The 27,839-nt window shown below is 56.7% G+C and overlaps 2 protein-coding genes across 2 annotated transcripts; one reads left to right on the plus strand and one right to left on the minus strand.

Moving 5' to 3' along the window:
- Positions 1-23: 23 nt before the first annotated feature.
- LOC136402545 (mesothelin-like protein) lies at positions 24-9,298 on the plus strand. The gene is given in 18 exon segments (XM_066380006.1): positions 24-190; positions 1,009-1,094; positions 1,912-2,032; positions 3,042-3,162; positions 4,403-4,488; positions 4,636-4,762; positions 4,875-5,065; positions 5,468-5,558; positions 5,786-5,933; positions 6,306-6,499; positions 6,576-6,731; positions 6,836-6,963; positions 7,648-7,778; positions 7,857-7,951; positions 8,179-8,443; positions 8,908-9,061; positions 9,063-9,112; positions 9,115-9,298. Coding segments are annotated over 17 exon segments (2,118 nt in total). The 5' UTR covers positions 24-190; positions 1,009-1,078; the 3' UTR covers positions 9,159-9,298.
- Positions 9,299-9,709: 411 nt separating this feature from the next.
- LOC136403799 (mesothelin-like) lies at positions 9,710-17,776 on the minus strand. The gene is made up of 12 exons (XM_066382998.1): positions 17,762-17,776; positions 16,830-16,897; positions 14,324-14,411; positions 13,640-13,683; positions 13,438-13,537; positions 12,990-13,168; positions 12,736-12,891; positions 11,072-11,214; positions 10,865-10,992; positions 10,424-10,518; positions 9,997-10,183; positions 9,710-9,920 (listed from the first exon to the last, which is right to left on the minus strand). Exons 3-12 carry the CDS (start codon positions 14,406-14,408, stop codon positions 9,832-9,834), a joined length of 1,206 nt encoding a protein of 401 aa, XP_066239095.1. The 5' UTR covers positions 14,409-14,411; positions 16,830-16,897; positions 17,762-17,776; the 3' UTR covers positions 9,710-9,831.
- Between the last annotated feature and the right edge of the window lie 10,063 nt (positions 17,777-27,839).

The following is a 27,839-nucleotide window of genomic DNA, read 5'->3' on the forward strand; positions in this document are numbered from 1 at the left end:
AGTGGGGACCCTAACACCGCAATCCTACACCGCCCCCACCCTGAGGCTCAGCTCCGGGGACTGATGTGATCAGTGGGCTGGCATCGACAGTGTCCGGAGTGTCTGGCGCACTGTTACAACCCTCTGCATCTGCCACCTGCCGCAGGGCCACAGAGCACCACCCTCTGCCACAGAAGGTCTCTGTGCTCAGGTGAGAGGTAGGGGTCAGGGTGGGGGCCACCACTAGCTGGGCCCAAAGGGCCAGGCTTCTGGTCTGATCTCTGCAGCTCTGGGAAGATAGCTGAGCCCCTCTGACCCTCCGTTTTATCCCGTGCATGGGGTTACAGTAACCTCCCCATCTTGCTCCTGGGCCATGTGGAATCCAGAGACTCACAGGTACCCCAAGCTGTGAGACTGCAAGGCTGTGCCCAGGAGTGGACAGTGTGGGCCAGACTCCCTGATGCTCCTCACCTCCCAGGGCCTGCATCCCCACGCCTCACAACTTTCGTCTCAACCATAGCTCGGCTGCCCCTGGGGTCTGCACCATGGCTTGTGTCTGGGGCCAGGCCTCAGGCCCAGAGACAGGCAGAGAGCTGCCTAGGCTGCCTAGATGTGAGGGTGGAGCCATGGCCACTCCAGGGCCGGTCGGGAAGCCACCAGGTCTCTCCCCTGTCTGCCTGTGGGGACTCACTGGGACTGCTGGCCTGTAACGAAAAAGAGCTCTTCTGTTCACTGGAGACCATCACCACCAAAGCCACAGCCTGTGGGTCCCTGAGCCCCAATCTGAGATAAGAAGGGCCTGGCTCCTCCTCAGGCAGATCCCTTTTGTTCCAAAGCTACGCCTTTTGTGGCGCTGTGCCCCTCCTTAAAGATGGGAGAGAACACAACTGCAGCCTGCTCGGGTTGCCTGTCCTGCCAGGCACCCGTCTTGCATGACCGTGGATGGCGCCCTCCTCTCCTGTGCCCCTTGGCCAAGGCTGGTGCAGGGAGACGGTGGGGCGGCCTCATCACTTCCTGTCTCCTCTCCAGCTTGTCCTGGACCCGCTGCTCAAGACCCCTGTGCCTTCCTGACACAACGTCCTGTGCGCCTTGCACGGCCATGGGCCCCAGAGCAGGTGTGATGACGCCCCTCAGAGAAGGGGCCCCCGGGGCTGCGTGGCGGAGATGTGGAGAGTGCTTGCCCTCTGCCCACCGTGCCCTCCTGAGCCTGCCGTCGAGGGTCCGGCCCCAGGATGCCCCTCCTCGCGGCTGGCTGGAGGTCACGGAAGGGAAGGAGAAAGGCAGGCATGGCACTGGGCCTGGGGTCCTGGAGGGGACCAGGCAGGGACAAGGAGAGGTAATTGCTAGAAAGGGCTCAGGAGGAGGTGGGGGTCTACCCCAGTTCCTCTGCTTGGGGTCTAGGGGCTCAGACTGTTGAGGACAGAGCCACGAAGATGGGAAGTACATGTACATGGATACACACATGTGTGGACACTGGTGAGTACACGTACAGGCCATCACATATGTGTGCACATGCTTCCAAACACAGAAAGACACATGCCACCAGGTACACATAGGTACACATCATCACCTGCATGTGTACTGCCATACCACCACATAGGCGTACTATACTGAGTATTCATTCACACACCATAGGCATGTACATGCCACCACACGCATGTGCACATCACACATACATACCATCACAGACACACACAATAATGTCGGACAAAAATGTATACAGTCAGACATACTGTCACACTCACATTCTCTTAGGCTGCAACACACAGGAGACCAGGGCCACATGGCTGCCGAGGTCTCCATGTTGGGGCGGTCACAGACGCACCCAGGACACAGGGGTCCCCGGGCAGAGTGCACTGGACGCTCCCACAAATGCTCTTGCCCTGAGGCAGGCCCAGCCACTCAAGGGGCTTCCGGCCTATTCTGTTCCAGGTGTCCTGGCGAGCCCAGGTCTCATCCTCTTCGTGTGGCTCACTGCCCACTGCTCTCGTCCCCAGGCCGAGGGCTTCACCCAGAAAGGGCTGGATGCCAGCAGGGGTGACCTGTGGGCTCGGTGAGTGCCAGCCCCTCCTGCAGGCTCTGAGTTCAAACCCAATTTCCTGCAGCTGATTCTCTGGCAGGCCCAGAGGGCAGGGAGGCCAGGCCTAGCGGGCTGGGCAGGCCCGGGGGGCAAGGGCAAAGGACCAGGCCCAGGGATGGGGGCGGGGGGCAGGGTGCACACGATGACTTGGGCATCGCTGTGGCAGGCTGCTAACTCCCGGCTCTGACCTGGGGGCCCGGCCCGCCTGCGCTGGTCACTCTCCCACCTTGCCCTGAGATGGCCTTGAGTCCGGTGCACTGCCTCAGGGTCACAGCCACATGGCTGGCAGCAGGTCCCCAGGCCATCACAGCTGGCCGGAGCGAGGAGCCCTCCGGAGCCCCACACAGCCCCCCACAGCTCACACTGCTCCCCTTGGCCCGGCAAGGCCTCAGACTTCTTTTTATCCTGAGGCTTGGCTTTGCCACCCTCTCGGGCCCCAAACAGACACTGCATCGTTTCCGCACGCTGTCCCGGGGTTTCGTGCTTAGTCTTGGCTGTCCTCTTCTTCTCTGGGGAGTTGAAGTTCACTGATCAGCCACCAGTCACTTGATCAATCAGTTGACTGAGCAGGCAAGGCTGGAGGCCCACGTTGGACCAGCTGGGCCCAGGCTAAAGTCCCAAAAGACCCCCTCCACATGCATGACTTTATAGACTCACACCATGAAGAAAATAGATGGATCTGGCTGCAGTGGCCCAGCAGGTGCCCAGGCCACATCTCCGAACCCTCAGCCATCTCTGGGACCGGCTTGGGAGGACACAAAGACCCAGCCTCTCGCAGGGACCACCCCTGCTCACAGCACAGAGCCTGGACTGGGTGCTCGCAGGACTGAGGGGGTGAAGCAGGAGCCTTGCCCCTGTCAGAGCCCTCCCTGTCATGCTTCCTCTGTCTCACTCCTTCTGTGCTGGGATCTGACCTCCATCCTCCATGCTGCAGCCCCTCCTGCCCCCACCTCCACCCCTCACCCCTGCCTCCTCTGCTCAGTGCCAACACCTCCCTCCTGCAAGGCTTCTGGTGCCAGCCAGCCAACCAGCTGTCCCAGGGCCAGCTTTCGGCTCTGATCAGGAGGATGGCATCACAACAGGTGCTCCTCAAAGCCTGGCAGGTAAGAAGCCCCGCTTGGCCTGAGTGGGCTGGGTGTTGAGGGCAAGAACGGGGTCCTAGGAGAAGGACTCTGGAGATGGGAGGAAGGGAGAGTGTCCCCGGCAGAGGACACAGGCCAGCCAGGGCAAGGACCACCCGGGCAGGACGCAGAGTGTGCTCACCTAGAGTACTAGGCCCGTGCTGGGGACGCTGGACACAGTCGTCTCCAAGCCCACTGCCAACTTCACAGCCACCCAAGCAGCATCTCTTAGCCCAACTCCAAGGGGACAGAAGCCTGCCCACCCTGTCTGTGGTTCCCCAGGACGGCTGCTTTGAATCATTTCCAGGACTCCTTAGTCAGTTGCCCACAGAACTCGGGCTCCTGTTCTTGGTTCGGTGAGGGCTTGTCCATCTGGCCTGCACTGACCCCTTCTTGCCTCCGTCTGGCACCTGGTGCCCCCTTGAGGTCCTCAGACCCCTGAGGAATGTATTCTAGCCTGCTGGCCTTTCCCCCACCTGGGCCATGAGGGGCTGCCTGAGCCCACCTCGGCTCACAGCTGACCTAAGCATGGACTGCCCTGAGTTGGAAGGGAGGGAGGGAGGAAGAAAGAGCTATCATTCTGTCTTATAATGTATAATATATATATATATATATTATAAGTTAGTATAAATCTAGTAGCAAGCCTGACCTGTGGTGGCGCAGTGGATAAAGCGTTGACCTGGAATGCTGAGGTCGCTGGTTCAAAACCCTGGGCTTGCCTGGTCAAGGCACATATGGGAGTTGATGCTTCCAGCTCCTCCCCCCTTCTCTCTCTCTCTCTCTCTCTTTCCCTTCTCTAAAATGAATAAATAAAAAGCTAAATTAAAAAAGTATAAATCTAGTAACAAAAGGAAGAAACACACACAAAAAGAAGAAAACAAAACAAAATACTAGTAATAAATTTGAAAAGACCCCCAAGTAGGCCATGCCGGACAAGAAGTCTGGGCAGGGGTGGCATTGACCTGAGGCCAGCCTGGGGTGGGTGATGGTCATGTTCAGACTGGGTTGACCCATTCTGAGGCCATTCTGATGTGAAGGTTGAGGCAGGGAGAGGAAGGCCTCAAGTCCAGGTGACACAGAGCAGGCAGAGAGGAGGAAGAAACTGGGTGATGTGGGGGCGGGCACAGGGGGCTTGAGCCCAAAGGCCCCACACTGAGGGGCGGGTGACGTGGCAGAGGGAGGGGGCTGGGCGAGGGAGTAATGCGCCTTACACCCTGCCCAGCTCAGCTGCCTGGCCAACCTGGCCGCCCTGCATGGCCTCCAGAGGGACTTTTTGCTCCACCCACCCGACCTGTTGCTCTTCTACAAGTGAGTGCCCCTCCCGCCCGCCTAATGTCCAAGAGGTGAGCATGCTTCCTCTGGTTCCAGGGGTCCTAGCTCGCCAGGGGCACCTGGGCCACCCCAGAGGACCCCTGGCTGGCCCCGCCCTCCCGACAGCCCCCAACCCACCTGCAGCCTGGGGCAGGTAAGGGAAGCCGACTGCTGGGCCTTCATCCACCGAGCCGCCCAGGGGGACACCGAGCTGCTGGCCAACCTGCCTGACCAGAGGGCCGCCCTGCAGCGCTCAGCCTTGGCCTGCCTGGTAGGCCCTGGGGCAGGATGGGAAGGGGGGAAGGGGGGAAGGGGGGAAGGGGGGAAGGGGGGAAGGGGGGAAGGGGAGAGGGCCAGGCTCCCGCTACCCTGCTGTCCTACAGGGGGCGCCCCGCCCACAGCTCAGCGCCTCAGACCTGCTGCTCCTCGGGACCCTGGTGTGTGACATGGATGCCTCCAGCATCGTGGCCTCGGACCCTCGTGTGCTGCGGAACCTGCAGCGCTGCCCCCGGCTGACCCCCGCCCAGCAGGACGCTCTCAACACAATACTGGCCAGTGGGAGGACCGTGCTTGGGTGGGTGGGTGGGGCCTGTCCCCTCTGTCCCCTCTGTCCCCTCGGTCCCCTCTGTCCAGGCCGCCCCACCTGGAGACAGGAGGCAGACAAGGGCTCGGGCCCAGGAGTTCACTGAACTCCATCACCTGGCTGACCTCCACCTTCTGAGGCAGCTCACAGCTCTACCGACCTTACAGCCTTTGGGGCACGCAGATTTGGGGGTGCTGCCAACGCCCACCGGGCCCCTCCATCCCCCTGCCCCGAAGTCTGGGTGGGAGAGCCTCTTCTGGGTAGGCAAGGTGTCCCCAGCAGGGCAGGCCCTGGGCACTGTGCGCTCAGGGAAGGACGGGCAGCCTCCCTCCCTGAGTGCAGGGGCTGTGGGGCTGCCCCAACCCTGACCCGCACCCCTTTCCCACACACCAGGCCCCCTAGCTCCTGGAAACTGGGGGGGCTTCAGGCTCTGGGACCACTGGCCACCTACATCAGGCCCAGCCTGTGGATGCAGGTGCAGGAGGTAGGACGGTGCCCTGGGGTGGGGTGGGGGGAACTGAGCAGCGGGCCCTCGTCACAGGGAGGGTTGTCCAGCCGACCCCTCACCACTCTGTCCGGGCCCGAGGGCTGACCACACAGCCACTCCAGTGCCTGAGCGGCATCTCCAGTCGTGCCCATCACAGGGTTTTCCATCTGTGGGGTGGGAAACCAGCTGACCCAGGGTGTGGAGTCTCCAGCACCCCCTGCCAGGCCGTGGGCCTGGACTTCTTTGGCAGCATGGTGGCCTCATGCCGGGCAAGGCGGCTCAGCCAGCGTGACACCAAGCGCTTTGTCACCAGTTTCCTTGAGACAAAGGCCAAGGCCAAGTCAATGTCCTCTCGGCCCAAGCGGGGCACAGGTCAGTGTAGCCACTGTGGCCCGGGGACCCGGCTCTGGACTCCTGATCCTGGGGTGGGAGCTCCCAGGGCACAGCCTCACCTGCTGCTGCACCTACCGGGGTGGGCCCAGGGTCTGTGTCTAGCACAGGTGGGTCTCAGGCAGTGAGGCTAAGACTTCTGAGTCAGGGCTTGGCTGGGAGTCGAAGTCAAGGCCAGGGTTGACTCAGTCGACTCTGCGCCAAATTCTTAGCTAAAGGTCAAGCTTGGGGAGAGAGTCAAGGATGGGTCAGGGTTCGGAGTGACGTGGAGCCCAAAATCAGCAGTAGTATCCAGCTCAAGCCATAGATGAGCGGCTGGGTCATCAACCCCACCCCACCCCACCCCTCCGCCAGTCACAGGGAGACCCTGCGTCCAAGGCAACATCACGGCGGCCACGCTGCGTGACAACCTCTTCCTGGTGCGCTACGACTGCTCACAGCTTGAGTCCTGCCTGGGCAGCCATGTGCTCAGAGCCAACCTGGACCCCCTGCTGCAGCACCCACTCCCAGCTGAGTGCCAGCGTGTCATCAAGAACAAGCTGGCTAGGGTGCGCCGAGAACCGGGTGGAGGCAGCTGGGTGGTGGGCGCTGGGGGGCGGGGCCTGACCCGCTCACCCGCCTCAGATCTACCCGAGCGGCGTCCCAGAAGAACAGCTTCGGCTTATCACCTCTCTGGTCTACCTCTACTCTGGCACCGAGATCGGCCAGTGGAACATCACGTCTAGGGACACGGTCACGGCCCTGCTGGCCTCGGATGTGGCCCTGGAGAACCAGACGGAGGTGAGGGCACAAGGGCTGGGGCAGGGTGGCAAGGATGGGGGTGGAGGACCCGCTGATCCTAGTCTCAGAAACCCCAGCCCCATCGACACCAGCCTTGCCCCCAGGCCATCCTGCAGAAGTTCCTGGACCACAAAGGCAGCATCACTGGCACCCTGCTTGTGGCCATCGGGGGCTCCCGCCTCTGCTGGATGAGCCCCCAGCAGATCCAGGCCATCCAGCCCTCGGAGTTCCGGTGAGCCTGCCCCTCAGCATGCTCACTGCGCCTTGGGCTCAGCTCCACCCTCAGCAAGGAGGACTGGAGGGGGAGACTGAGGCTCCGGGGGCGGGTGACTGAGGCCTCGGGAGGGGCCTGGCCGGCCACGACAGGTGTGTCAGTCTCCTACAGCTGCCAAAACAAAGTTCATCAGACTGAGCTTTAAAAGAACAGACGTGCTCTCTCAGTCTGGAGGCCAGAAATCTGGAGTTAAGGTGTGAGCAGGGCCAGGCTTCCCGTGAAACCCGTAGCCGCAACGTCTTCCTGCCTCTCCCAGCTTCCGGGGTTGCCGGCAATCCTCGTATTCTTTGGCTTCTGACCTCCTCACCCCATCTCTGCTTCCACCGTCATCATATGACTGCCTTTCTCTCTGTGTCTGTGTCTAAGTTGCCTTCCTCTATGACAGCAGTCATTAGCTTTTAGGGCGCACCCGAATTCAGTAGGACCTCATCGTACTTTGATTACATCTATGAATAGGAAAGACCTTATTTCCAAATAGGGTCACATTTTGAGGTTTTGGGTGGATATAAATTTGGGGAAGACACTATCAGCCCAGTATAGAGGGCAAGAGGACAGCTGTGCTTTAGGGAGAGACGGCCAGGCTCAGCCAACCAGAGGACAAGGGGCTCCCAGCCTGCCCATCAGCCTGCCGCCCCTCCCCAGGCTGGCTGGGGCCCCGGACATCTCCTCCTGCCCTCAAAGCCGAAAGGACGTGCTCTACTCCAAGGCCCGAGAGGCCTTCGGCAGTGCCAGCATCACAGCTGCCTACTACCACGCCATGCGCCCCTACCTCGGTGAGACCCCGCCCTGAGAGCAGCCACCCCTCCCCCTGAAGCCCCGCCCCTCCCCTCTCACCGCTCCCCGGCCCGCAGGCGGCGCCCCGGTGGCGGAGCTGGAGAACCTGGCCCGGGCCAACATCTCCATGGACATCTACACCTTCACCAACCTGAACCCCCATGTGCTGCAGGTCGGCCCTGGGGGCTACTCCGGGGGGGCGGAGGGGCAGGCTGGCCAAGCCTGGGGTGCCCTAGGCCACCCCTGTCACTTCTCCAGGCTGGTTCTGCCAGGTGTCAACCCTGTGCTCACTCCTTGGGGAAGCACTGCCCTGCTGGGTCTTCCCTTGGCCGCAGAGTTGGGCCCCTTTGTGACTCATTGTCTTTTCTCCATGTCCCCCCCCCCCCCACCTCTTCAAAGAGCCTAAGTGTCGACAGTGTGATGTCACTGCTGGGCCCAAACGTGGGGGACCTGCTGAAGGCACGCAGCCATCCGACCGTCAGCTCCTGGCTCCGCAGCCTGAACAGGTCGGCCCTCGGCGAGCTGGGTCTGGACACGGGCCTCTCCAGCCCCGCCGGCCCCGCCAGCCCAGTCCTGTCCACCGCTGGGTCTCGCCACACCACCCCCCGGGCTTCCCACCTAGCCGCCACGTTGGGCGGGCCTGGGAGTGACGCCCCCACCTCAGGTATAGCCCCGCTCCGAGCCCTCCCCCTCATCTGGTCTTCCCCTCCTCGGCATGGCCTTGTCTGCCCAAGGCCTCTGTGAACCCCAAACTGCTACTTGTGTCCATTCTCATACTCTCTGGTGGCCAACTCATTTGGCCAACTCATTTTCCATTTGCCTCTCTGGTGACATTTGGGTGACACTGGCTTCACCCTGTATCGTCCAGTGAGTTATTAAAGGACAAAAATCGCCTCCTCCAAAATCCACTGATTTGCATAAAGTAGGGGCCAAATCCCAAATCCCCAGGAAGGGGAAACTGAGACCTTTGTTGGGGCCCAGAACAGTGGCCACTCATGGCCTTCCCCACCCTCAGGGATGGCGTGAGCCTGGAGCCCAAAGGGAGGGGCTTACCAGGAGCTGCCAGAACAATCCTGGATGTGGCTCCCAGCAGGACTGACAGGTGCTTCCTCTGCGTTCCACCTACAGGCAGCCCACCAGCCCACCTGGGGTCCCTGCCACTTGCTGTGCTCCTGTCCTCCAGCATCCTGTGGCTGCTATATCGGGGCACCCTGGGGCCCAGTTGGGACTGCTCCCAGGGCACCTGCACAATGGCCTCTGCAGACAGCACTGTACTGGCACCTTGCGGGAAAATTGGGGCTGGTAGGCGGAGCTGGATGCCAGCCAGGCCCAGGTGCAAGCCCCAGGCCCAGGGAACCGGGCCGTGTCCCACATCCTAGGAGCCTGCAGGGCGGGTCCCTGCCCCCACTCGGCACCCAGGACTTGGAGCTGAACTGTGACTGCTGGGTCACCAGCTCTGGCCAGCTGAGGGAGACACTGCCCCCACCCTCTGGTCTCCTTCAGGACAAAGAACTGGGCAAGGGGAGGGCGTGTCCATGGTGTTTACTTTGCTGATTTTAATAAAGGACAAGGTGATCTTCCTCTGTGTGTCCCTTTGTTCTAGGCCCAAGGAGGGGCCTAGAGACCCTCTTAGCCTAGAAGAGGACTCTCACCTGCTAGGTCCTGGGGACTCACCAAGGCCATCCTGGGCTTGTTGGCCTTGCCTCAGGAGAGAAGGGGGCAATGGAACAACATCAGGAAGGCCCCAACCCACACCCACACCCAGCTTGGAGTCCCTGACCAGACAACACTCTTTTCCAAGTACACATAGAAGAGGCTGCAACTCAGGGAGTCATGTCCACAAGGTTACAGCCCTCAGACCCCCTGCCTCAGGACACCACCTCAAGGCCTCCTACCCTGTCCCCAAACCACCACAGGTCACCTCTTTGGAGGGAAAACATACTCTCTTTTTATTGGGCTCCAGTCCCCTGGGGTGGGGCAAGGACCACCCAGCCTGCTCCCACCAGGCGGGAGTCCACAGCAGGGCCCAGCTCAGCATCCAGAGCAGCGTGCTCAGTTCAGGACCAAAGCCAGGAGCAAAGTTGGGATCACAGTGAACGCAGATCCAGGTCCAAGGAGGTGGGGGCCCCCCGAGAGGGCCTCTGCACAGAACGGGGGTGACTCAGACCCTCCACCTCGCTCTGCCCCAGCCCCACCCGGCCGGCTACCCCAGCCCACCTCGAAAGCTGAGGTCTAGGACCAGGTAGCCGTTGGGAATGCCACCACGGAGCCCCAGCCCCAGGCTGTCCAGGTCGCTCTGCCGCTGCCGGAGGATCCAGTCCCGCACTGGGCTGTTCCGCTCCTCTGCCTTCAGGCCCTCCAGGTTTGGACCCAGAAGTTTCTGCACCTCGGCAATGGTCAGGGGCTGCAAGAGCCCCCTTGTGGCCGTCAGGGTCTCCCTGACTCTGTCCAGAGGGCTGCTGGACTCTGTTGTGTCCAAACCAGCCCGTATTTCACCAGCCCACGGACCCTGCCATAGCCCCTCCAGACCTTGAAGTTGGTCCTCCCGTAATAGCTGCCCCTTCTGAGTCCCCGCCCTCTCGGTGGCCCTGCCCACATCTGGACAAGCCCTTCCGGTGGCCCCTCCCTTCCCATGGCCCCATACCAGCAAGGCCTCTTTCCTCAGTTTCTTAAACGTGGCCACATCCATGCTTGTGTTATGCAGAATGAGAGCCCGCAGGTCGTCCGTGGAGGCCCCACCTGTGCCCAGGGAGAGGGGTGCTAAGCGTCAGACCTCACAACACTCCCCCGTCCAGTCTCACCCTCTGACCACCAGCTGTGAGACGCCCACTCCCTTTACTGAGATTCCCTTTTCCTAAGGAATTTCAGGACCCTGGTTGGCCTGGGGACCACCTGACTCTCCCAGTCAGGGGAGAGGCTGGAGCAGTCAAGTACCTGAGAAGGGGTCAGAACTCACAAAGCCCCAGCCCTATCTATACACCCTTACAGGGATGGAGGTCACACCACCAGGGAAAGCCCAGGGAGGCAAGAAGCTGGCAACACAGATGGCGACCTCAGGCATCCTGTCCTCCACGTCCTGGCTCACCCAGGAAGGGCTTGATCCTCGCAAAGTATGCGGAAGCGCTCATGTTGCGGAAAGCGACGTGGGCCTTGTGGTAGAGAACAGCCATCTGCAGCGGGCCGCATGCATCCAGGTCCTGAGGCCTGGCCGCCCTGGGGGTGGGGGCAGTGTGGGCCAGGACGTGAGCGGGAGCCCACACACTCCCCACCCTGGCAGACCCCTGGGACTCACTCAACAACATCCTGTTGCACAAAGCTCAGCTGCTCAGGACTGAGGGAGCAGAGGTAGGTAGGGTGAAAGCTGGCCAGCATATCCAGGGTGACCTTGTCCAGCTGGCCCCCTCCTACCAGATAACGGGCAATCAGTGCAGCCACCTGTGGGAGGAGCCCAGTGAGGTGCCTTGGGGCAGGAAGAGACGGTCCCTTCAGGACTGCCAAGCCTCACACCCCGTGCCCCCCAGGTCCGCACAACCTCACACCCTGTGCCCCCCAGGCCTGCACGACCTCACACCCTGTGCCCCCCCAGGCCCGCACAACCTCACACCCTGTGCCCCCCAGGCCCGCACAACCTCACACCCTGTGCCCCCCCAGGCCCGCACAACCTCACACCCTGTGCCCACCCCCCCCCCGCCTGCACAACCTCACACCCTGTGCCCACCCCCCCCCCGCCTGCACAACCTCACACCCTGTGCCCCCCAGGCCTGCACAACCTCACACCCTGTGCCCACCCCCCCCGCCTGCACAACCTCACACCCTGTGCCCACCCCCCCCCGCCTGCACAACCTCACACCCCATGCCCACCCCCCCAGGCCTGCACAACCTCACACCCCATGCCCACCCCCCCAGGCCCGCACAACCTCACACCCTGTGCCCCCCAGGCCTGCACAACCTCACACCCTGTGCCCCCCAGGCCCGTACAACCTCACACCCTGTGCCCACCCCCCCAGGCCCGCACAACCTCACACCCTGTGCCCCCCAGGCCCGCACAACCTCACACCCTGTGCCCACCCCCCCAGGCCCGCACAACCTCACACCCTGTGCCCCCCAGGCCTGCACAACCTCACACCCTGTGCCCCCCAGGCCCGTACAACCTCACACCCCGTGCCCCCCAGGCCCGTACGACCTCACACCCCGTGCCCCCCAGGCCCGCACAACCTCACACCCCGTGCCCCCCAGGCCCGTACGACCTCACACCCCGTGCCCCCCAGGCCCGTACGACCTCACACCCCGTGCCCCCCAGGCCCGTACGACCTCACACCCCGTGCCCCCCAGGCCCGCACAACCTCACACCCCGTGCCCCCCAGGCCTGCACAACCTCACACCCTGTGGCCCCCCCAGGCCCGCACAACCTCACACCCTGTGCCCCCCAGGCCTGCACAACCTCACACCCTGTGCCCACCCCCCCCCCAGGCCCGCACAACCTCACACCCTGTGCCCACCCCCCCAGGCCCGCACAACCTCACACCCTGTGCCCCCCCCCCAGGCCCGCACAACCTCACACCCTGTGCCCACCCCCCCAGGCCCGCACAACCTCACACCCTGTGCCCACCCCCCCAGGCCCGCACAACCTCACACCCTGTGCCCCCCCCCGGCCTGCACAACCTCACACCCTGTGCCCCCCAGGCCCGCACAACCTCACACCCTGTGCCCCCCCCCCGGCCTGCACAACCTCACACCCTGTGCCCCCCAGGCCCGCACAACCTCACACCCTGTGCCCCCCAGGCCTGCACAACCTCACACCCTGTGCCCCCCAGGCCCGCACAACCTCACACCCCGTGCCCCCCAGGCCTGCACAACCTCACACCCCGTGCCCCCCAGGCCTGCATAACCTCACACCCTGTGCCCACCCCCCCGGCCTGCACAACCTCATACTATGTACTCTCCCAAATAGGTCACCTGAGCATCCATTTTTCTCCCTTCGCTGACTTGAAGCAGAGATTTCACGGTCTCCAGGGATGTCACGTTCCACTTGTGGATGTCCTCGGGGGTGACCTCAAGGAAGAAGTAACTCAGCTGCCGGACCAGGGACTCAGGGTACCCCTGTGGGTAGAACTGCCAGGGAAATTGACCGTGAGGGCTACAGCCACTCCCCAGGTGGCTGGGGAAGGTTTGGGCGCTGCATGCAGGCAGGAACCCAGGTCATGAACTACCTGGTCCAATTTGCGCTTTAGAATGTCAAGCTGCTGGTAGGTGAAGGGAACGGCATTCACCCGGTCGATCTGCTCAGCCAGCAGGGCCCCTTCCACGCAGGCGTCCAGCTCCCACTCCTCGTAGAAGACGAGGTTTTCGTCCACCACATGGGCCTCCTTCCCTGGCGGGCAGGCCTTCTCTGCAGGGGGCAGGTAGGGGGGCCGGGCTTTTCCAGTCAACCCCCTCTTCCTCCCACACCCATGCTGACACCCTGGGCAACGAAGGACCCTCTCCAGGCCTCAATTTACCAATTAGCAAAATGGGGCATTTCCGAACACTCCTAAGTTGTCACAACTGAAGGCGCTGAGCAGCCAGAAAAGGGCCACAGAGCCAGCAGGTGAGACCCCACAGTGCCAGCCCGCACCCTCAGGGCCCCTGACACTCAGCCGGGCTGGGCCCTGTGCTCACTCTCTGTGTCCCGCAGGGCCCTCGGGAGAAGGACAGCCAGCTCAGCCCGCTGCCAGGAACCGTCCTGGGAGGCGCGCCGCAGCCGGGCAGCTGTGACAGCCTGAGGACAGAGCAGGGGTGTGACTGAGCCACACAGGGCCCAGTGTACAAGGACCCCCACTTAAAATCAGAAAACCCTCCCGTCTCCCCAGAGGGTCCTTACCTGTCCTGTGTCTGCAGTCTGGGCCCTGGAAAGTAGCGCCCACCCTGCAGGGCAGCGACACAAGGTTCGAGGGGATGGCCAGGGGCTTCTGGGGGTGCATGCCGCGGGCCCTACCCTGGAGAGGAAGGGGGCAGAGCCAGCCCCTCCCTGGCCCCCAGCCCCGCACGCACCCCACAGTGTGGAGACAGAGGGTTAGGCTCCTGTGCCCCATGATGTCAGAGCCCAGCACACCCCAGGCCAGGGCCTCCCACAGCCTCTTCCTGGGACCCCACTGCTCAGGGCGGTCAGACAGCTGCCCCACAAACACCCTCACGTTGGCCTGAGCCCCCATCACATCACTGCCCTGGTCCAGCCTCTAACCGGCGGGGCACAGCAGAAAGAGACATGGCTGAGAGAGAGCCCGCCCAGAACTCGGGCAGCGGCTAGGTTTAGGGCACCTGCCCGGACTCGAAACGCTTGCCGAGGTTTGGGAAACCTGCCTGGGACTCCAGGCAGCTGCTCAGATTTGGAATACCTGCCAGGCCTGGAGGCACCTGCTGAGGACAGGTGGCACTGTCCACAGCCTGGGGAGAAGGCATGGGGCCAGTAGAGCCTTTCCTAAGGCCCCGACCCCCTGACGATCCTGGGCTCCCTCCAGCACTCCCCCGTTCCCACCCTTCGCAGCAGCCCACCCCCATTACTCACTGAAGCCGAGAAGCAGGAGCAGGAGGCTGCCGTGGGTGGGGGTCCCGAGGACGCCCAAGGCGGGTCGAGCGCTCTGCAAGGCCATGGTCTGCGGAGGACAGCCACTCTGATGGCCCCACTGCTCACACACCCACAGCCAGTGAAAGGCTCTGAGACCCCAAGAAGGGCTCCAAGTAGAACCTGCTTAGGCTCCTGCAGCACTATCTGTCCAGCCCTGCTCTAGGGACCAAGCAGCTCACCTGGCCCGCCTGGCCTGCCCCCTCCGGGAAGCTGGTCCCTCCTGCCAGGGGGTGTGGGGTCTGAGTCAACCCGGCCCCAGCTGTGAGGGAGAGGTGGCAGGCAGACAGCCGGCCCATCCATTTCCTGAAGGCCAGGGCAGGGCAAGGGGAGGAGGCAGGGCCACCTCTGGCTCAGGCCGGCCTGTTTCCTCATTTGCACCAGGGGGGACTCATCAGTTCAGCGCTGGGGGTTCTGCTGAGTGTATCCCCCCAGCCTGGGGCATGGCCGTCTGCCCCCCCCCCCCACGCTGCCACATCCACAGCCGCTGGTGCTGGGCTTTGTGCAAACCGAGGGCTCTGGCAGGTGGACCAGGCTGGGTGGGGCCCACCTCTTGGTTCTTTTCTGAGGTCCCTCTCCAAACAGAGGCCTGGGTGGTGCCAGAGGGCAGTGCCCTTCCTGCCTGCCAGCCCCTTGGGTGGAGTAACACGTGGTCAGGCATTCCTGTGGGGGTGGGAGGTCTCCTTGACCTCTCTAGAATGGAGAAGTAGGTGGGGAAGGTTGTCCCGGGGTAGAGTGGGATTTGAAGGACACCAAGCCATCCACACTGTCCCCTCCCAGGGAGGCCCAGAGCTGGAGGCCACCTGTGGCCCCGTGGAGCAGAGCTATCCCCTCCCCAAACCTTTGTGCCTGTGTCAGCCCCACCCCTGGCTCAGAAATGGGGTTGGCACATTCATGCTCTAGCAACCCCTTTCACCTGTGCAAAGAGCCAGCCTGCAGGGAGTGTCTTGGGCAGTGGCAAGGCCCTGGGGGGTCCCTCTCCTTCCTCACCCGGCCCCAGAGGAGGTGGGAGAAAACCAGACCCCAGACCAGAAAAAGGGCAGTGGGCGGGACCAGGCAAGAGCAGCACCCCCCACCCGCCCTGCTTCTCGCCTCAGCCCCCACCCAGCTCCATGTAACCAGGGGCCCCCAGCACCCCAAGTAGGACCACCTGGGAGCCTCTGTAAGCCACCATGGGCCCTGGCCAGGTCGGGCCACAGAGACACCGGCTGTCTTAAGGCTGCAGCTTCCAAGCTTGTCAGAGCAGGACAAGTAGAAGTCAGGGTGTTGCAGCCAGCCCAGGGCACGGTTATTTATGTGCATCGTGAAAACAATTGCCAGACATTTAGCGGGTCCTGGGGGAGCAGGACAGGGTAGGACTGAGTGCCGTTCTATCTCTGACCCTGAGTTCTCTAAGACCAGCATCCACTGACTACCTGTTACTCACAAGCCAGCTGCACACTGGCTTAGGACCTACTGTGCGCTGAGCCCTGCGCAGACGCTGGCACATGCTGGAGCAGGAAAGATTCAGGATTCAGGCCCCGTCCGGGACCCTGGGTGTGGGGCCTGGCCACAGAGAGGGCTGGCCCTTCCCCACGCTCCTGCCGTGCCTCTGCTGCCAGAGCCACAGGCACCTGGGGTCTGAATGGACCACAAGCTCCTCAGAGTACAGTATGAGGTAGAGGTGACTATGATGGAGAAATGGCCAATTCCTCCCCCACCCTGAGTCATGAGCTCACAGCCTCTGGCAGGTGCCTGGCCGCAGGACGCTGGCAGAGGCTCTCTCCTGCCCAGCCAGTCCCACCCACCTGCAGAATCTCCCGGCCCAGCCCGGCCTCAGTCCCCAAGGTCTGGCCCTCAAGTGATGGAATATGAAGTCAGACCACATTCCCTGCCAACCACAGGCCTCTCTGCAGAGGGTGGGCAGGAGAGCAGATGATGGGTTTAGAACAGGTCTCAGATACAGAGGCGCTATGCAGTCAGCCCAGGGTCACACAGCAAGTCAGGAGGATCTGGTGCTAGGACAGAGCTGACTCTCAGGAAGGGGGGTGGTCATCACAACGAGGACTAGGGAGGCGGCGTCCATGGTGGCGGAGGCAATGGCTGCCCCACCTCCCCAGAGCCTGTTTGTTTGGGGCTGGTCAGGGCCCCCCACCCCAGGTGGGTCCTCGTACCAGTCTCAGCCTAACCTCTGCTCCCACCCAGAGCTGCGCGGCTGGAAGGTGCTGATGGAGACTTCCCAGCCCTCTCCTCCCCAGGTGTGCCCAAACACGTGACGCAGACCCTGACTGGGCCGCTACCCACCTCCCCAGCCCCCACAGATGAGGCTGTACTTAGCCCCTGGTGAATCTGAACACTGAGCTGGGTACTGGGAGACCCCTGCAAACACCCTGGTGCCCCCAGACCCCACCCAGGATCCACGGGGCCCCTGCCCACAGCCACTCTGACATTCCAGGGTGATGGACCAAACCTGAGCTCCTCTGCCTTGGTTTCTTCGATTGGTACGTGGGTGGTCAAGAGGCCAGCAGCCTCTCGGGCCTGTCAAAGAAAGAAATAAGGCCTTACTGGGGCAGCTGAGCGCACTGCTCACGCTCCAGGAATGTGTGGGTGGGGACCCTGCGGAGGGGCCGCCCAGGGAGGAGGGGTGCAGGGTGCAGAGCTGCTGGCCCTTCCCTTGGTGGGCGTGGGTAGAAGCCCAGGCTGACCGTCATGTACCAGGCATGTGTCTGGAGCCAAGGCCTTGCTTCATGGGCTCTTACTCTCCTATTTATCAGGAGGAGAAACTGAGGCTAAGTGAGTGGTCAAAACCCCACAGCACAGCCAGGGTGTAGTCTCCCACTGACACCCTGGCAGGGTCTCCACAGGCCACCCAACCGAGTCATTCTAGGTGGTAGCCACAGGGCCGGGATGTGACTCCCAGAGTACTGGCCACTTTCGAGTGAGTTCTGGGCTCGGGATAGTACAGTGTGGACATCGCCATGGGGTGAAACAGTCAGGTGCAAGAGCCCGGGGGTTGGGGGAGAGAAATCCAACCCACTAGCCCCAGCAAGCACACACAGCACTGCCCTGCACGAGGGTGGAGCTGGTGAGAGCCCACCTACCCCCACATTGGCTCTCTCCCAGATGGGAGGTGGAAGCCACCTTTCTGACGCTGTGGCCGCTGGCCGTTGAGTGTGGACCACATGCATGTCTGTGCTGGCCCGGCTCCAGTGCCTGCTCACTGACTCCTGAGACCACAGCCTTCGTGGAGTGACCCTGAAGCTGAAGTCCCTGGAGGCTCCCGCACCTCCCTTCCAGCCGCTCCTCCATGACTGTGTGAACAGGAGCTCCCTGTGGGGAGCTTCTCCGGTGCCAATCCTGCGGAGGTTTCTGTTTGCTGAGCCAAGTATAGACAGCGCTCACCTTTTCCGTGGGCTGGGTTTTCTCCTATATGCAGTTAAATCAATGTAATTAAACAGGCATGCCTCGCGGTGCATAAAGCATCAACCTGGAACGCTGAGGTCACCGGTTCGAAACCCTGGACTTGACTGATCAAGGCACATATGGAAGTTCGTGCTTCCTGCTCCTCCCCCCTTCTCTCTCTCTCTCTTTTCTCTCTAAAAAATGAATAAATAAAAATAAACAGGCATGTCTTGCTTTATTTTGTATACAAGGATATTTTGTATACAAGGATACTAGGGCTACTTAATGTTTTTTAAAACACATTTTAGCCTGACCAGGCAGTGGCACAGTGGATACAGATGCTGCCTTCTTTTTTTTTTTTTACAAATTGAAGGTGAGACTCTTATCCAGCAAAAATATTATGACTCACTTTATTGCAGAGGTCTAGAACTGGGCCCACAATATCTTTAAGGTGTGCCTGTACGAAATTCAGCAAGGCACAAGAATGAACTTACCGAAGTCAACAGAAGAGTGCCTTAAAAATCCTGTCTATCCACTGAAAAGTTCTGGACAAAATGTGGAAAACCAATTAATTCCCCAAGGACCTTGAGAAGTAAACAAAAGTCAGCTCTTGGAGGGGAATTGGTGTTTGGGGACAGATGCCAGCAAGGAGTGGTTCTCTCTTTGTGTGTGTGTGTGTGTGTGTGTGTGTGTGTGTGTGTGTGTGTGTGTGTGTCTGCCCTGAAGACAGTCAGAGGCGTGGCCCCGTGGTATGAGCCTTCAAGCTCTCTACCTGAGCCTCTTGCTGACCCCTGAGTCACGTGAGTGCAGCACAGACTGGAAACAGCTCCACCAAAGATGAAAAATGGGTCAGCCCCCCTCGGGAGTGGCAGAATTCCCAATTAAAGTCTAACCAAATTCATGGCCCACCGAAACAAAAGCAGGAATAGTCTTCACAGGTCTATGCAATGTGATAGTCACAATGTTCATGAGAAAATCCAAAAGTACTCAGCATAGGAAAAGCCAGGCAATTGTGACCCACTTCAAGGCAAAAGGCTAAACTGAGGCCAATGTCACAATGAGTCAGTCAGTTATTAGAATGATCAGACAAGGATACCAGGGCTATATAATGTTTTTTAAAACACATTTTAGCTTGACCAGGCAGTGGCACAGTGGATAGAGCGTCGGACTGGGATGCCAAGGACCCAGGTTCAAGACCCCGAGGTCGCCAACTTGAGCGCGGGCTCATTTGGTTTGAGCAAAAGCTCACCAGCTTGGACCCAAGGTCGCTGGCTTGAGCAAGGGGTTACTCGGTCTGCTGAAGGCCCGCGGTCAAGGCACATATGAGAAAGCAATCAATGAACAACTAAGGTGTCGCAACGAAAAACTGATGATTGTTGCTTCTCATCTCTCTGTTCCTGTCTGTCTGTCCCTGTCTATCCCTCTCTCTGACTCTCTCTGTCTCTGTAAAAAAAAAAAGAAAAGAAAAGAGGCCTGACCTGTGGTGGTGCAGTGGATAAAGCGTCGACCTGGAACACTGAGGTTGCCGGTTCGAAACCTTGGGCTTGCCTGCTCAAGGCACATATGGGAGTTGATGCTTCCTGCTCCTCCCCCTTCTCTCTCTCTCTCTCTCTCTCTCTCTCTCTCTCTAAAAATCAATAAATAAAATATTTTTTAAAAAATAAAAGAAATAAAAATAAAAACACATTTTAAATTTTTATTTATTGATTTTAGAGAGAAAAACTTTGATTTGTTGTTCCACTAATTTATGCATTCATTGGTTGGTTCTTTTGTTTAAATTTTATTTAGAAAATAAAATTTGGCCCTGGCCGGTTGGCTCAGTGGTAGAGCGTCGGCCTGGCGTGCGGGGGACCCTGGTTCGATTCCCGGCCAGGGCACATAGGAGAAGCACCCATTTGCTTCTCCACCCCCACCCCCTCCTTCCTCTCTGTCTCTCTCTTCCCCTCCCGCAGCCAAGGCTCCATTGGAGCAAAGATGGCCCGGGCGCTGGGGATGGCTCCTTGGCTGCTGCCCCAGGCGCTAGAGTGGCTCTGGTCTCGGCAGAGCGACTCCCCGGAGGGGCAGAGCATCGCCCCCTGGTGGGCAGAGCGTCGCCCCTGGTGGGCGTGCCAGGTGGATCCCGGTCGGGCTCATGCGGGAGTCTGTCTGACTGTCTCTCCCCGTTTCCAGCTTCAGAAAAATACAAAAAAAAAAAATAATAATAAAATTTAACAGGGTGTTTCAAGTAAAAGTTTCTATAGCGTTTAAACTGTTGATTATATTGTATACCCATCACCCAAAGCTATTGCAACTATACCCAACAAGGTCATGGAAAATAGGCTCTTGTGATGGAAAGGTAGGAAAAAAAAAATATATATATATATATATATATATTTTAAAAAGAACCAAATAGCCTGACCTGTGGTGGCGCAGTGGATAAAGCATAGACCTGGAAACGCTGAGGTCGCCAGTTCAAAACCCTGGGCTTGCCTGGTCAAGGAACATATGGGAGTTGATGCTTCCAGCTCCTCCTCCCTTCTCTCTCTGTCTCTCTCTCCTCTCTCTTCCTCTCTCTCCTCTCTAAAAATGAATAAATAAAATTTAAAAAAAAATTTTTAAAAAAGAACCAAATAGAAAATTTTAGAAATGACAATTTCAAAATGTGGAATTTTAAAAATTCACTGGAGGGGCTTGATAACAGGATTAATCACTTCCAAACGAGGGTTAGGTAAGAGCTTCTCAACTGCACAGCTAAATGGATTCTAAAATGTGGCCATTTCCATTGTGCTTGCATTGAGAACAATAGTTCGAGCTCAAAGATACAGCCCCTGCCCACGTGCGTGGGAATGAAGAGTTCACTTCTTGTTTTAACTCTGACGGCACGGGAAGTGTATGGAGCATGTGACTTGTGACTCACGTAACATTAGTTGTTAATATGACGCTAATGGACTGTATGTTTTGTAAGTACTGTTTTCCCTTGCAATTTTAAGTTGACTTCATTATCAAGTCTGCAGCAAATGTTAAATTCCAAAGATACTCAGTTTTCAATAACTCAGGTGAAAGGAGGGTCCTCTCTGTGAATATACTGACCAACATTGTACACTTTACATTTTTTTAGATTAATTTTTAGAGAGAGAGGAAAGAATGATAGAGACAGAGAGAGAACGAGAGGAACATCGATTTGTTGTTCTACTTATGTATGCACTCATTGGCTGATTCTTGTCTGTGCCCTGACCAGGGACTGAACCCCCAACCTTAGCATATCAGGACTATGTTCTAACCAGGTTGGCTATCAGGCCAGGCTATACCACAACTTTTCTATCCACTCATCTATTTATTGGGGTGTTGTTTTTTTTAATTGATTGATTTTAGCAAGAGAGGAAGGGAGAGAGAAAGAGAGAGAGACACTGGTCTGCTCCTTCGTGTGCCCTGACCAGGGATTGAACCGGCAACCTCCACTCTTTGAGACGAAGCTCTAACCAACCAAACTATCCGGCCAGGGCTACTTAATGTTTTTTAAAACACTTTTAAAATTTTTATTTACTGATTTTAGAGAGAAAGGGAGAGAGAGAGAGTGAGATATAAAAACTTTGATTTGTTGTTCCACTAATTTATGGATTCCTTGGTTGATTCTTTTGTTTAAATTTTATTTAGAAAATGAAATTTAACAGGGTGTTTCAAGTAAAAGTTTCTATAGTGTTTAAACTGTTGATTATATTGTGTACCCATCACCCAAAGTCACATCATTTTCCGTCATGTATATTTGTACCTTTTTACTCCCCTCCCCCACCCCTCCCCCATTTCCCCCCCTCTGGTAACCACTTCACTTTTACCTATGTCCATGAGTCTCTGTTTTATATTCCACCTATGTGTGAAATCATATAGTTCTTAGCTTTTTCTGATTTACTAATTTTACTCAGTATAAAGTTCTCAAGGTCCATCCATGTTGTCAGAAATAGCAGTATGTCGTCATTTCGTATGGCTGAGTAGTATTCTATTGTATATATGCGCCACATCTTCTTTATCCAGTCCTCTATCAAGGGACACTTTGGTTGTTTCCATGTCTTGACCACTGTGAATAATGCTGCGATGAACATGTGGGTGTGTGTGTTTTTGCATACCAATGGTTTCAAGTTTTTGCGGTAGATACCCAGTTTATATGGTAATTTTATTATTAATTTTTGGAGGGCCTGACCTGTGGTGGCGCAGTGGATAAAGCGTTGACCTGGAATGCTGAGGTTGTTGGTTCAAAACCCTGGGCTTGCCCGGTCAAGGCACATATGGGAGTTGAAGCTTCCTTCTCCTCCCCCCTTCTCTCTCTCTCTCTCTCCTCTAAAATGAATAAATAAAAATAATTTAAAAAAAAATTTTTTGGAGGAACCACCATACTTTCTTCCATAACGGTTGTACTAATTTGCATTCCCACCAGCAGTGGATGAGGGTTTCTTTTTCTCCACAGCCTCTCCAACACTTGTTATTACCTGTCTTGTTGATAATAGCCAATCTAACAGGTGTGAGGTGATATCTCATTGTGGTTTGGATTTGCATTTCTCTAATGGCATTGGTTGATTCTTGACTGGGGATCAAACCTGCAACCTTGGTGTATCAGGATGATGCTCTAACCAACTGAGCTGCCTGGTCAAGGCTCTCCACTCGTCTATGCATGGAAACTCGGGTTGCTGCCACTTCTCAGTCTTTGTAACACTGCAATGAACATAGGAGTGCATTTTTCTCTTAGTGTTAGTGTAGAGTTAGTGTTTTGGGTTTCCTCAGGTATATACCTGGGTCATAAACCACTTCCGTTTTTAAGTTTTGGAGGAGCCTCCATGCTGTTTTCCACGGTGCTTGCACCAGTCTTTATTCTCACAACAGGTTCCCAGCACGAGGGCTCCCTTTTCTCCACATCGTTGGCAGCACTTGTCATTTGCTGAATTATTGATGAGAGCAGTTCTGACAAGTATGAGGTGGTATCGCATTATGGTTTTATTTTGCATTTCTCTGATGATCAGTGACATTGGGCATCTTGTCATATATCTATTGGCCATCCGTATGCCCTATGCCCATTTTTTAACTGGATTGTTTGGGTTTTTCTGGTTGAGTTGTATAAATTCTTTATATATTTTGGTTATTAACCCCTTATCAGATGTATCATTGGCAAATATCTTCTTCCATGAAGTAGGTTGTTTTTTCATTTTGTTAATGGTTTCCTTTGATATGCAAAAACTTTTTAGTTTGATATAATCCAATTTTTTTCTTTTGTTTCCCTTGCCAAAGAAGATACATTAAAAATATATATATTACTAAGAGTAGTGTCAAGGAGTTTATTGCATATGTTTCCTTCTATGGTTTCAGGTTCTACATTTAAGTCTTTAATCATTTTGAGTTCATTCTTATATATAGTGTCACCTGACCTATGGTGGCGCACTGGATAAAGTATCGACCTAGAATGCTGAGGTTGCCAGTTCGAAACCCTGGGTTTGCCTGGTCAAAGCACATATGGGAGTTGATGCTTCCTGCTTCTCCCCCCCCTCCCCCCTCTCTAAAATGAATAAATAAGATATTTATTTTAAAAAAGGAATTAATTCTAATACATGCTACTATATGAATGAACCTTGAAAACATTATGCTCAGTGGAAAAAGCCAAACACAAATGATTCCATTTACATGAAATGTCCAGATTAGGGAAATCGATACAGACAGAAAGTATAATAGAGGTTGCCAGGGTCTTGGGAGACCAAGGAAAGGAGAGAGTCAGTGTTTAATGGGTCAGAGTTTCTTCTTGGGAATATGTAAAAGTTCTGGAGATGGATGGTGGTGATGGTTGGACGACACTGTGAATGTGCTTATGCCACTGAATTATACACTTAAAATTATTTAAATGATAAGTTTTATTTTATGTGTATTTTACCACTATAGAACATCAATAGCACTTCTTTAGGTCAGCAGCAATAACAAATTTAATAGAAAAAAATGTCATTTCTAATTAAAAAAAAATTTTTTATTGATTGATTTTAGCAAGAGAGGAAGAGAGAGAGAGACAGGAACATTGATCCATCTCTGAATATGCCCTGATCAGGGATTGAACCAGCAACCTCTTTGCTTTCGGACAATGCTCTAACCAACCGAGCTATCCGGCCAGGGAAATTTATTGATTTTTAAAGAGAGAGTAGAGAGAGAAATGAGGATGGAGCAGGGAGCAGGAAGCATCAACTCATAGTAGTTGCTTCTCATATGGGCCTTGACCGAGCAAACCCGGGTTTTCAAACCGGCAACCTCAGCATTCCAGGTCGATGCTTTATCCACTGTGCCACCGCGGGTCAGGCATGTCATTTCTAATAACAATGAGGTCCACAAAGTCCTAGAATCCAACCTAACTAATAATGCAGAATACCTTTAAAATGAACAATCTGGTATGATAAGAGGTCATGCTCCTAAAATTATTCTATAAATTCAATTCCATCCCAATAAAAATTCTAGTAGAATTTGTTTCAGGAACACAACAAATTAATTTTTATTTTTATTTTTTTATTTTTTATTTTTTTTGTATTTTTCTGAAGCTGGAAACGGGGAGAGACAGTCAGACAGACTCCCACATGCGCCCGACCGGGATCCACCCCGCACGCCCACCAGGGGCAACGCTCTGCCCACCAGGGGGCAATGCTCTGCCCCTCCGGGGCGTCGCTCTGCCGTGACCAGAGCCACTCTAGTGCCTGGGGTAGAGGCCAAGGAACCATCCCCAGCGCCCGGGCCATCCTTGCTCCAATGGAGCTGTGGCTGCGGGAGGGGAAGAGAGAGACAGAGAGGAAGGAGGGGGAGGGGGTGGAGAAGCAAATGGGCGCTTCTCCTATGTGCCCTGGCCAGGAATCGAACCCGGGTCCCCCGCATGCCAGGCCGCCGCTCTACCGCTGAGCCAACCGGCCAGGGCCAACAAATTAATTTTTAAAAAAGAAAAAGAAAAAAGAATAAATAACTGTGATCTAAAAAGAAGCAGCAAGCTCTCAGATATTAAGACAAAGCCACAGTATTAAGATAGGAACAGACAAAGGGACAGACCAGAGACTTCAAGCAAAAAAAAATACCCATGTGAACGTCAGACTTCATACATGCAGAAGGGTGGTTCCACAAAACAATCACAGGGGCTGGGGGGAGGGACAGAGCTGTGGGACAGATGGCATTGAAAAATATGACTCATTGTGTCAAGAAAAACAAAACACCCCTAGCAGCCTTCTTGTATAAGTTGGATACCAAAATGCTCAAAGACCTCCCTGGGATAGAGGAAACAACACGGATAGGAAGACAGGGCACAGTGGAGGAAAATGCCAGAACAGAAACTGCTCCACAAAGTGTGAGTAGATTTGACGTCGCCAGAATGTAAGATTCCTCTTAAATAGACAAATCAGTAGCTAACAGGGAGAAGAGATTTCCACACCTAAAAGTGCCCATGGCTTAGTAAGTGTTTTCCTCAGGGTTGTGGAAAACAAATCATAAATCAACAAGAAAAACAGGAAACCGATAGAAAGGGAGCCAAGGAAACCAGCAGGAAATCTCCCAAGAAGAAGACTGCACGCCTAGTGGTTTACGAAGACAGGCCCCACCTTTGTAGTAACCACAGAAATTCAGATTCAAACAAGGTCCACAAATTAGGAAGGTGGATAAAAACAGGTGTTGATCGTGTGGAAAGACAGATCCAAGAATAGATTTTTTTTTTTTTAAATAAAAGTAAGCGATGCTCATTAAAGAAGTGGTGGAAATCTGGACTGTGAAAAGAAGACGGATGCCCCGGATCCCACCTCCCACCAGGCTACTTTGCAGCCTGGCGCTGAGCTTCCTCCTAGTCTTGGGTTAGCATTCTGCAGGGTGTGCTCCGGCACAAGGCCGGCTTCTTGCACGCCTTTCATACCCCACACTTGATCCCTATTCGTCCGTGCTCTATGTCAGGGGTTGGCTCTAAGCACCTCCATCCAGGCTGTTGTTGGCCTTTTCACTCTAAAAAAAACAAAAACAACTCTGAGGTTGTTTATTCTACACATTTTAAAAAACTTTTTTCTCTTTTATTTTCACATGGCTAAATCTGTTCCTCGTTAGGATACCTCCAGTCACGTCTAAGAAGTCTGGCTTTGCTGGTTTGATTGCTAGTGTGGACACATTAAGCTCTAATGTGATAATCCCCATGAGGCCAAGGGCCACCAGCCAGCTCCCCTGGCAGGACAATGTTCGCAGAGGGCAGGAGCTGTGCCCCGAGCTAGTAGATTGGCTTCTGCTCTGATTTCTCAAAAAAAAAAAAAAAAGTCTGTGTCCTTAGTGTGGGCAAAATAGAAAAGGAGACCAGAGCCCACTGGCCGGGAGCCTGAAGCAGACTTATCATTGGGTCTGTGCACCTGGTTGCCTCTTCCAGGCAGCCTCCCTTGGTTGGCCCGGTCTTCCCGAGTCTGGGAGGTCAACCCTTCTCCCTGCCTCCCACGAGACTTCAACATTGTCCCGGAGGCTAGGTTCCACTGCCTTATATCAGATTCCACCTCGGCATGGCCACCACTGGCCTCAGGGGCTGGTTCTGAGAGTCACTGACCCTCTTCCTGGCTTGTGACCCCTGCCCTGCTCACTCACTGTTCCCAGCTGCCATACACACTCACAGACACACCTGCCTCGCTTCTGTGACCACCTCCTGCGGGCAGGGTGGCCTCCGGGACAGGAGCCCGGGTTGTGGAGCCGAGGTCCTGGGTCTCCCCAGGACTGGAGGACAGGGGCTAACCCAGGAGTTGTGTGAGGACTGTTCAGGACAGGAGGTGGCCCCAGGTCGCCAGCTCCACACCTCCCGTGGAAGGGGAACAGAGGCCAGAGACAGAGAAAGAGCCAAGGCCTCCGAGAATTCTGGGCCGGAGCACTGGGAGGACACCCTCGCCCTGGGGCACACAGCGCGACCTCCTGTCTCTCTGCCCACACCAAGGCAGTGGCTCCCTCCTCTAGAGCTCCCGGAGCCCCCAGCTCGGGAAAGACCTTCTCTTCTGCAACTTCCAGGGAACCCCCAGCGGCTGCCGCCGAGCGGGGTGAGTGGGAGGCAGCCCCAAAGGCGGCTGTCGTAGGTAGAGAGCAGGAGGGCCCACGATCTCACAGGCTGGGAGCGCCGAGGCTGGGCTGCCGGGGGCCTAAGTGCACGGTTTCCAGGGTGGCCCTCTCACGGGCAGCAGGCCAGGCCTGACCTTCACAAATCAGTAAAAATATCACACGGAGGGAATCAGCCAGGCTGCCAGTGACAGAGTGGCTCTCGGGTTCGGGGTCCCCCTCCGGCCGCCCACGACCCAAATGGCCCCTTGATGACGTGAGGGGCTGAATACGAAGTGTGCACGTGCAGAGGCGCCCAGGGACCTCGGGCCAGCCCAGCCCTGACGCTGTAACACACAGCCGTGACCATGATGGTGTAACACGGGGGGTTGGGGGAAACACCCCCAAAGCAGTTCACCTGCTGCCACACCCTCCAGACAGGCAGGCTGAGCGAGTCCCCTGGAGAGCGTCACTCTGCGCAAGCCTGCTGCTTCGGGACTGGGGCTCAGCCCTGCCCACGCTGTGCCCACTCTCCTGAGAAAGCAGACCAGGCAGGCTGGCCATCCGAGCCTGCAGCCCAGAGGCCCATCGACGGAGCGGGGAACTGCTGTGCCCAGCGCCCCCTAGCAAAGATGGAGGCTTCTGCTCTCAGCCTGTCTGCTGGTACTGCTTGGCCCACAGTCCCCACAGAGCTGTGGTGTCTGTGTCCCCTGTTTGGGCCTCGAGGGGCCGGGGCAGGCCCAACCTCACATGCCTGTGGACGGGTCTGCAGCGCACCTGTCCTCCCAAGTATCTGAACACTCCCACCCCACAACAAGGTCTTCTCCCTGACCTGCCCTTGCTGCTGTTTCCTGCACACACACACACACCCCCCAGGCAGGGGCGGAGGAAGGACCCCTGCAGGGCCACCTAGCTCCTGGCCCAGTATAAACCTCCTCATTAGCTGCTAATTATGCTTTGTGCCTGGCCTCCCAAGGCTGTTGCCAGACCACACCTGTTGACAAGATGTGGCTGGCCCCAGTGGGAAGAGGCCACGTGTTGATTATGGCGCTAATGATGT

This window comes from Saccopteryx leptura, chromosome 4, assembly GCF_036850995.1.
Source record: "Saccopteryx leptura isolate mSacLep1 chromosome 4, mSacLep1_pri_phased_curated, whole genome shotgun sequence".
NCBI lineage: Eukaryota > Metazoa > Chordata > Mammalia > Chiroptera > Emballonuridae > Saccopteryx > Saccopteryx leptura.